The sequence below is a fragment of the Zingiber officinale genome, chromosome 11B (assembly GCF_018446385.1).
Source record: "Zingiber officinale cultivar Zhangliang chromosome 11B, Zo_v1.1, whole genome shotgun sequence".
Lineage (NCBI taxonomy): Eukaryota > Viridiplantae > Streptophyta > Magnoliopsida > Zingiberales > Zingiberaceae > Zingiber > Zingiber officinale.
The window spans coordinates 8,689,387-8,700,290 of NC_056007.1; the positions used below are offsets into that span (position 1 = coordinate 8,689,387).

General features: G+C 34.4%; 1 protein-coding gene across 6 annotated transcripts; it reads right to left on the bottom strand.

Annotated features, from left to right (window-relative positions):
* Positions 1-228: 228 nt before the first annotated feature.
* Positions 229-9,610, bottom strand: LOC122034588 (probable protein arginine N-methyltransferase 6). 6 transcript variants are annotated; one of them, XM_042593904.1, is made up of 14 exons: positions 9,220-9,610; positions 8,854-8,919; positions 8,672-8,740; positions 8,225-8,260; positions 7,513-7,578; positions 5,901-5,969; positions 5,574-5,651; positions 4,656-4,734; positions 2,987-3,081; positions 1,544-1,628; positions 1,166-1,371; positions 936-1,054; positions 751-853; positions 229-505 (listed from the first exon to the last, which is right to left on the bottom strand). In XM_042593904.1, the coding sequence occupies exons 1-13, from the start codon at positions 9,391-9,393 to the stop codon at positions 808-810; spliced, it is 1,188 nt and encodes a 395-aa protein (XP_042449838.1). In that variant the 5' UTR covers positions 9,394-9,610; the 3' UTR covers positions 229-505; positions 751-807. The 6 variants fall into 6 exon arrangements, with proteins under 6 accessions (XP_042449838.1, XP_042449837.1, XP_042449836.1 ...); XM_042593903.1 differs by having other exon boundaries at positions 747-853; XM_042593902.1 differs by having other exon boundaries at positions 751-865.
* Between the last annotated feature and the right edge of the window lie 1,294 nt (positions 9,611-10,904).

Below are 10,904 nucleotides of genomic sequence, written 5' to 3' on the forward strand. Positions count from 1 at the left end.
AAATACTTCACTTATGTGCTAATCATTATTTTAAAAGTTAATAACCGCCCGTGATTTACCTCCTCTGTATTAACCTTTGAACGAGTTAACGAAGGCGCTGAGAGCAAACGTATTCATCTTTTATCACCTTATGTGCCTAGAGTTTAATCCAAAGCCTTTGTATAGACTTAGGGTAGCTGTAAGCCAAGAGCCTGGTGATGGAAAAGCTACATATCTATTTCATAGCCATTTTTCACTTTATGATGATGGATAAAAATCATAAAAAGTACAATAACTGAATGATATAGAGTAAAGCTACATATCTCTGACGTTCTATTGAAATAACATTAATAGCAAGGTACACATATCCCCTAATGTTCTATATATCCAAAAATGCCCAACGCTTGGGTGATTTGCTTCAATTGATAAGACGGGACACGTTGCGCCTGGCACTAATCTCTTCCTGCAGGACCCAAGCTACACCAATACAACCAGAAGCCACAATCTAGCAGGCATTGATGGACTTCTGAAAGGTTTTTAGAGAAACATTTCAATGATCTTCTTGTGATCAAAAATCAAGATGGATGTGAATAAATTTTTAAGAGCATTGTGACAATGATGTTGTATTGTCATTTTGACTATAGAAAAATGACTGATGGTCTTGGAATGGTCAAAATGACAATCATTCAGTTCACAATGCTCTTACTTTGAGAGTTACTGAATACTTCTCAAAATATCCATAGAAACAAAATTCTGGAGCTTATTACCTGCCTTATTTGGTGTAAACAGAAAGCCGCGGATCCAACAAGAGATGACAGGCAGAAAAAATCATCGCAATACAGATTCTTTTACAAAAGACTGACCTCCAGTACTGCTAGTGCAAAACCTCAAAGGAGAAGAAAGATTAGGTTTTATAATAGATATTAAACATTACAAATATATTTTGAGGGACTCACCGATACTGGAGCTGAATATTCATAAAACGCGAGTTCTCTTTGCACTGAGCCAATGTCACCGATCCTTCAATGATTTGATCTTGTTTTACCTCAATAGGTTCATAAAGGTATAGCAGAGTCTGCAAGAAGCATTTCTCATTTTAGCAGAAAGTGGCAGTATTTCTGATCTCTAAAATGATTGTAGAAGAAATTAAAGGGATTGATGATGCAAAGTTTGCAAAATCCTAAACCTGTTGCCAGTGTGTTGGAGCCTCTTCAGGTGAAGTGGACAGAACAATTACTTGATCGGATTTAACTCGCTTCTTCCTGTGGCTAGAACCATTTGACGAGTTGAAAGATGAACTTCCATCAGTGAGTTGGGAATGGCTTTCTGAAGGTACTACTGCTGGACCATTGAACTCAACATCGAACCAAAATGCAAATCCATGAAGAGGGGCTGCAAAACAAAAGGAAAAATGTATATCATGCTATCTCTCATGATGAATTAATGAATAACAACCACAAAACAAAATTCACCTTCCTTAAAGCCCAAAATTAATTCAAGAATAACATGAGTTATGCAGATCAAAAGGAAAAAAAATATATATGGCAAATTTTGGGCATTTCACCTTGTACTAAAGATCGAAATCTATACTCTGTGGTGATCGATTCAAGATCGCGAGCAGCAACAGTATAACAATCCAAGTACTTGATCTGTCATGAAATCCACACGGGTAGTTTATTGCCAAAATAGAGAACCATGTTATACAGAGATTATAAAGTAATAGTCATTTGTGCTAATAACAATTCAAGTATAATCAACCATAAAATGGATAAAAACAAGCTCTTGTATGGCAAACTGAAGAGGAATTATTCTTTGTAGACTATTAGCCTTAATCTTTCATGACTTTGCTTGATCTTTGGAATAAAAAAAAAAAAAATTATGTACTGTCAAAATGCATCTTATGGAGAAGAATAAATGCCCTAATCTCTGTACTGTCATAATAACTTCATACAATGGGTTTAAATCTTTTTTATGTTGATTAGATGCCCTAACAGTTCAATACAATTTAGAAATTTATGATACATTGTAAGTGCATAAAAATGAAAGGCTAGAGTATCATAATATAAGTGCATAAATCTTTACTTTCTAAATCTCAACTACTCAAATATTTGCAAATAAGCTCAGTTGCATTTAAGATCACTTTAATAAGAATGATAGTGTTAAGTAGAATATATTTTTACAGTCTGCCAAATTGTCCCTATATTTTATCAAAATTTATCATTATGATATACCACAATTCTCCTCCAAGTTTGATTCCTTTTCTATTAATATCATGTATCCACTTCTACGCAGAGGATTTAGCAAAGTTTTAAATGAAAAATTATTTGAGAATTATTCACTTCAGTTATGCTTGCTTCATTTAGAGCTTGTGTGATTAACTTGTATCCTATTTATGACAAAAATTGTTTAGTTCCTTGGTGGCATAATCCTTTCACTGAGACAAGAGACATGCTGATGGTTGCCACGTCATCAGAGTGACTGTTTCTAGCCATGGGAAGGGGCTCACTTGAGGTGTGAACGCTCAACCAAAACTATAATTGTCAGGCATTTATCCAAAGGGAATTGGCTGAGTTCTTTTTCTTCAGACTGCACATATTTAAAAATATCTAATTTTCCATTAAAAAACAACATATACTAAACAAAATTCTACTGCCCTAGAAGAGTCATTGCAGTGATTTTTACGAATTATACATGCTCAAATGTAGTTTTGGAGATTTCTATATCTCACCACAAACGTCTATGGAGTCATATTTACACATAACATATTATTGAACTCATGTTCAAGACACCAACTAGTAGATAAAGTGGCATTCCAGCAATATTGACAATCAATAAGCCACAATGAGAAGATTAAATAGAATAGCACATTCTAGCTATATTAACAACTCAATGGAAAGAAATGAGATTGGCTAACTGCTTACAAGTGAATGCTGAGATAACTTGTAAAAGATATGGAAATCATTAATCTGAAGATGAATTGCATTAAAAAGAAATATGAAAGACTCACTTCAGATGGCCATGTTAAAATATTTTCACCGCCTATTGTTTCTATAGCAGGTTCTTCAAATGCACACAGTTTGGCATGAGGAATCATTGCGGACACTGAAGAATCAAAATGTGACATGCAATGTCAAAATGGAATTGAAAACTCAAAGTTCTTTATGTTATAAAGAATAAATTGGTGGGGAAAATTAAAAAACTAAATTCCTAAGTAGCCCCTTTGACTAAATTCCTAAGTATGCACATTACATATATTTATATATCTATAGTTGTTTGATTTAAATAAGCTCGCATGTGGCAAGAAACATACCCATTTATTCTGCACGGCACTTGATATGACCATTACATTTTATTTTTTTTTACTCTTTCCATAATATTAGAAGGGGAGCCTTGGCGCAACGGTAAAGTTGTTGCCATGTAACCAAAAAGGTCATGAGTTTAAATCCTGAAAACAGCCTCTTGCAAAAAAGCAGGGTAAGACTGCGTACAATGGATCCTTCCTCAGGACCCCGCATGGCGCGAGCTTCGTGCACCGGGTTGTCCTTTTTTTTTCTATAATATTAGATTTCCTAGAAGGTCATAATATCTAATTAGATTATCAATTTATAGGTAACATACTAATTCACATCTATATATATAGCCTAAAAGTGGGTAGAGTAGCAAATTGTAGAATCTTAAGAGCTACCTCCCAATGACCCTACCACAGAGACTTATGGAATTGGCAACTGCAGTCACAGAAAAAGAGATGTTAGTAACTGCAAGATAGTTCAATTTGACAACTAGTTTATGATATTTGTATTATTCCAAAGTTTAGTTTGATCTATAGGAGATAAACCACTCCCGAGATCTAACATAATCTCATGACAAGCTTTCAAAGTCTTCTAAGTTGGTTTGACAATGTTACAAAAGATTAGCTTTCAATCTTATGATTCTTGTAGTGTCATTACTTGATCACATTGTAGGAGAGGGGTAACATGAAGGAGAAACAATGTTTCCTTTTTGTTGGATTTACCAACCTTTTGTTTTTGTCTTTTTGATGTATTGACAATATGGTTTAAGTATGTTTTGGGATTTGATATTTCTGTGTAGGTAGCCGAGATAATTTGATTGGAGGTTGCCCATGGAAATTGTGGAGGTTGTTAACTCATGGAATTGAGGTGCTGGATTGAGAGCCATTACTTGTGAACTCGAGAGCTTGGCATGGGACACAATTGAATTGGATTTCCCATGAGAGATAGGAATATAAAATGGAAATAGACATATCTAGGAGGAGGATATATATATATACATAGAGAGAGAGAGAGAGAGAGAGAGAGAGAGAGACGTTATGCTGGGCACCTTGCGTGCGCACCCCGCATGAGTGCCTGAGTGCATGTGGGGTGCCCAGATCAGTTCCAAGCGGCCCACATGCACTCAGATGCCCATGCAAGGCACCCAACAGATCATACCCATGTATATATATATATATATATAAATGAAGATAATCTTGACCTTTTTTTATTAGGCTCTATGTTGTGTATGTGTGTGTGCACATGTGTATATCCTAAAGTTGGTATACACATTAAGCTAGATCGTTAGAGCACAACTACTTTGCTACTCGTATGCTATGGCTATCCAAGTTGGAGCTTTGCAAGATGGGATATATCAAGAGAAACAAATTGCTAGTTTACACTTACTATTAATCCCATAGACATTACGCCAAAAATTGATGGTGCTTTCATACATCTCATCATATGTAAATGGCGCCATGTAGATCTGCATAAGATATGATTATCAACAGTCACTATGACCATCTCACATCTCAAATGAAGAAAGCTTGCAAACTCTAATAAAAGAAAGCAACTATATAAGTTGATATAGTTACTTGATTTTGTCTCACCATTAACTAAATCAACTATATACAAGGCATAAGTGTACTTACTATAACTTAACTTCTATCAAATTTTTTTTTACTAAATTCAGAATCACTACAGTCTACAATCTCTAGGTTCGTTAAATGGTTCACTTTACAAAGTTCAATCGAAAAGCTATTCCTGTGACTAACTAAACATGCCATCTACAAGTTATCAAACATGCTAGATCTAACATCTCTGCTGCACCTTGGGTAAGATCTATATAAGTCATGCTATTTCTTGGAGTCATAACCTATAGTTAGTGGTTCACTTAAGATCATAACTAGGAAATATAAAAAATAAAAATAAAAATGATGCAAACCGTAATATTACAGCAGTATGGAGTATTATTCCAACAGTCAACCAGCCAGAGGATATTTGCAAGGCTAGATACAACTAATAAGCACAAAATATAAATCAATAAGTTGAAAGTCTTCATGAAGGATTTAGCAAGAATGCCATCTAATTTGACAAGGTTTGATAATAATCAAGTCCCAAGTATTGTAATGTATGTAACCGGTATTGTATTATCTCACTAGCAAAACAAAACAATTCGGTGAGCAATATTCTAAACCGTATCCAGTACAATGGCTTTATCAGGTTAGTTTAGGGAACTAGTGAACTAGTTACATGCGAACAACATAAAGAAGGCACACATGGAATATGAGTAAGTAGAAAAGATAAGTAAAGCATGAACATTACTGTGGCATGAGATGGAAGAATAAGTCCACCAGGTTTTAACCATTTATCCCTAGCAAAGATTACACTGGTCAGCATACTCTGCACCAAAACAATTGGTATAAGAGGTCTTGCACAATTAAGAGGAATATAGAATTCAAATGTTTGTCCATGGTTCTGACTGCTGAGTAAGCAAGACTTAATGTGGGATGTGAGTGGCAATGGCTATGCTGTAACAAGTCACCGACACAAGCTAACAGAGTTTATAGCTTGCGAGCAGTAAGTTCATCAAATTACAAAATGCATGGACAGATATATACAACAGGATATGTGGCAAACCAGCTATTGCACCTCATACAGTAGAATATAGCCCATCCATTCCGAAATTATCACATCAACTTTTTCCTCAATCTCAATGTCCTGCATATCATATGTTCCACATGACTAGGAAAGAATCTCAATGAAAAGAAAAGGAAAAAAGTAAAACAACAGAACAAACAAAAAGATAAAAATTGTTGTTACTTTCTTATGCTAGTTCATTCCCTTATATGATGGTAAGAATTCAGATTTCTAAGAAATGAATGGAAAATAACTTTTTTTAGTTGACAAGGGCAGCCCGGTGCACGAATCTCCCACCAATGCGGGTCCTGAGAAGGGTATATTGTACACAGTCTAATCCTGCTTTGCAAGATGTTATTTCTGAAACTCAAACACATGATCTCTAGGTTACATAGCAGCAACTTTACCTTGCGCCAAGGCTCCCCTTCACCTCTAGTTGACAAGGATTAAGGAAAAAAAGTATGGATAAACCCAATAACTAGCATTAATCTATCAAACTAAAAACCAACATAGACCAAAGTAAATTGTTACATGAAAAAAATTACAGTTAGCATAACCCATATAATTTTTCATCATCTAAACAATCAAACTGCTAAACAACACATACTTATTATTTGATCCTTTTTAGTCAGGTTTTAAAAAGCAATCCAGGACTGCTAAATTGGCTCAGGTGCCTTAGACAGAAGTATTAGGTGAGCCCAGGAGGATTCTTCACAGATTTCACTTCTTTTACTGCCACTGCTGCCAAGTGCAGAATTTTTTTTTCCTGTGACAGCGAAGTATTGTGTATCTTCTTTTCCATAATTCTTCTTGTTGCTTTGAATCCTTCAATATTGCATTTTTGGCATATCTCATTTGATTATATTTACATTATTTTATTACGTACTCATGTGTTTTGTTATGTTATGTGAAAATATAAATTATATGGGTTGTGCTTCCTTATCACTTGTTTACTTGTGAGTATGAACCTGTTTTGATTATTAATTGACTTTACTGATTATATACATGACCGTCATTCTTACCATTTATATTGAATTAAATATCATTGAAATATTCTTTAATGTCAACCACATATGCCCTTGCATATTGCATATGCTTTATGTTGTGAGTCAGGTCTGCCACCCAAAAGTCTTTGAAAAATCTTGCCTCCGATTGATCACTCTCTCAATCTCTCTCTCCATCTCACGTGAATATGATGTATAACTGTATAATATATGTAACTACACAAATACCAATTGTTTCAACATAATATTGAATTGCTTCTTAACCATGAGATTCATATATTCCTTATTTTTACAAATAAAAGTTCAAGTGAGAGACGATTAGAGAAGTGGATTGGTTCAAAACTAGCTCAACCTTGTCGACCAATCCATATCATGTGTTGATATGGTGACACCAAAACTGTTTCATTCCAGCCGGTCACAATTGGCATACCAATAGCAAAATTTTAAACCTAAATTTTTCATAAATGTATTTTCCATAATGTTCATTTTTGAAATCTGATTATTTTCCATTGGAGATTCTTTCATAAGTTGGAAACACCAACAATTGCTCAAAGATATAATTCTTGTACTTTGTCAAAAGAAAATAATACATTATGAAAGAAAATATCAACAAACTTCACCTCAACTCGCCCATGGAGGATGATGACTTTGTCAGATAGGTTGTTGTCTCTCATAACAATCTCAGCCTAGAAATTTTTTTAAAAAGAATACTAGTCAAGTCCTAGTTGTACAAGAAAAGTTATACTGAGAAAAAAATGTCATTTACAGTTTCATGTGACTGAATGCTTGACAAAGTTATAGTGGACCTATAGTGAGTGTACAAATGATGGAAAATAATGCAAGTGAAAAGTATTAAGACTTTTAAGACTTTTTTTTACAAACTTTTGTGAGTTTGTGGATCCTACTCTGCCCTGATTTCACCTTTGCACTTTACCAATTTTTAAATATGCTCTAGACTCCTACTGTAAAAGGAGGTGGTAAATCATCTCATATTTTATTCTGCCAAGTGATGATCAAATAAAATCACTTTTCTATGTGGGCCTAGTGTAATGCAAACTCTATTGCTTTGGAAAATTTTCTCTCTTGGCCAATTGGTCCTATTTGTTTTGTTTTTCCTTTGTTTATTGCACTTCTCACTTCTAACAGCACATAGGATGGTGTTCAACTCCCGATACAAATAATCCTAACACCAATATTGGTTATCCATACATTTGCCGTAGACGTCTTTGAATTGATAATGAAAGCTATAATCTACAATACCATAAATGCAAAGATATAAATATTTGTAACTTACAGTATGTCTAAAACGAAGTACTAAAAATATGAGTTTACCTGAATGGCAATCTCACTTGCTTCTACTGCATATACCTGAGGATGAGAAAATAAACTTAATTGAAGAACAATGTTTAACCAACAGAATGGCAATTATATCTTCCTTATGCGATTAAAATTATGACCACAATATATGTCTCACCAAAATAATAAAACCAGGTTATCATCTTTCATTTATGAAGTATATACACAATTGGTTTAACAATTTCCAATAAGAATACTAGTAAGATCATAGGTACTAGCATAACATCTTGCAAAAAATAATCCATCACAATATTATTTTGTATAAGCAAGCTGCATCTAACCACATTTCACAAATGTATCTTATCCTTGTCATATTTAGTGAGAAAAATAAACAGTAAGTGCTAAATTCTAATTATTGATGTAGGAAATGCAATGTGCAGTTTGAGCACAAGGAAGACATAATGAAAATATGGGATATCTTACCCGCCTAGCTCCAGCTTGAGCACAAAATATAGAGAGTATGCCAGTCCCACAGCCAACGTCCATTACAACCTGCAACCAACATTGTCTAGTGCAATAGGACAAGGAATAGAAAGCAAGAGGCCCTTGGAGCAATATCATTTCTGGAAAATAAAATAAAAGTGAAGTGTTGGACAAATTGTTACCTTGTCTGAAATTAAATTCTGATGTCGCATTATTGCATCCCTGTAAGCATCAGTCCTAACACGATCCTGCATAAAGTTTATGATATCCAATCACATAGAGAACCGTATAAAAAATCATTAAAAAGTACATTAAACGAGTTAACGGAAGAAAATACAGTCGCAGGAAAGTTGAGGGGGGTCGTCTACCAAAAATGGTATTGTAGTCATTGACAGTTCTTACTGTTCATGTGCCGTTCTAGGTCAGAAAAATGGCCATAATTTCAAAACCTTATCAGTGACAATCTACTAGCTCAACTTCAATTTACGATCAAAAAGCTTCAGCACGTGGAGAATAAATCCATTAAATGTCGGCAAAAGAGGGTTCACCTTAATCATCTGCTCATGGATACCAATGTGGGAATAGGACTGGAAGTAACTCCGATCGGCATCCTCCCTCCTCGGCGAAGATGAAGGATGGAAAACCCTAAGCGGCGCGTGGATCCCCGCCGCCGTGTGCTTTTGTTGGAGGAGGCGCCTCTTACTCTGCGGCTCATCCTCCATGCTCGATCCCTGGGAGAGCACGGAGGGCGAGGAGACGTCGAAGAAGTGAAGGGCGGGGAAATCGAAGCGAGGAGAAGCGGCGATTGAAGCTCACTCGGGCGAGACGGGGAACGAATAGGGGGAGCGATCTCAGTTCGGCGGACTCGCGAGTGCCCGATTCCGTTTTAAATCCACGCGTAGGTACGCAGCGGTGGTCAAACATGAACACGACCGCACAATCCGAGTCATCCGACCCGAGATTAACCGGAAAAATTATAAATGGAGAGTTTTCGGATTCGGATCCAATTCGATCGGAAGACTTTTAGGTTGAAAAGTTTTAGATCCGTTCAGATTAATTCGGATTGGCTTATCCGAATTTAGATTTTAATGAGATTTTTTAAGATTAAATAAATTTTATTTTAAAAATTAAAATAGCTTTTTATCTATATCAATAATAATAATAATAATAATATATTAAAATAAAAATAAAAAATATATAAAAAATTAGTTAAAAAATTATTTTTAATCGAACTATTCGGATTTAAATTCAAGGATTATTATATTCAAATTTGGGTTGAAATTTTTATAATTTTTTTAAATCGGACCTGACTTGATTTGATCCATCTAAATTGGCATTCCTACACGTATGATCAAAACTTACCCGTCGAACAAAACTTTACACATTGTATTCTTCGGGTAATTTTACATGCAGTCCCTATTGGCAAACAAATCTTTGCATACAGTCTCCATCCATGAAAATCTTTGTTTTCACTCCTCAGTCAAACATCTTTACCTAATTGCCCATGATATTTTTAGGTACAAAAGTCTAAAAATCAGTATAAATCCTCTTAAATTGAGTATATTAACTTAAAATCTAGTATATTTTCTATCAAATTGAGTACGATTCTTTTTTTACCTCAAAATATACTCGATTTTAGTTTAATGTGCTGAATTTAATAGGAATTATACTCATTTTTAGACTATTTGTACCGAAAAATATGAGGGTTAATTTCGATAGAAAATATACTCGATCCTAGTATAGAGTACTAGATTATAGTGTAAAGTGCTAAATTTAACATGAATTATATTTATTTTTAGACTTTTTATACCTAAAAAATAAGAGGGACAATTTTGATAGAAAATATACTCGATTTTTAATATAAAGTACTTACTTTAAGAAGAATTATACTTATTTTTTGACTTTTTTTACTCAATTTTGAAATTTTTGTACCTAAAAAAATCTGAGGGCAATTTAGATATCAATATTTGCATGAGGGAGTTGAAACAAGTAATACTTTACATGCAGGGAGTGGAAACAAAGTTTTTCGGACATAGGGATTGCATGCAAAGTTAACATTGTGATTGAGGATTTTTCTCTAATTTAACATTGTGATAGGGACTCATTTCAAAAACTTGGTTCATTTTAAGCTCAGCTTGGCTTGACTTGGTTACCTTATCAAACAAACTTGAACCAAAACTTGACTCAACTCAACTTATTTACAACCCTACTCCTCAGAGATTTTTTGTTTCAA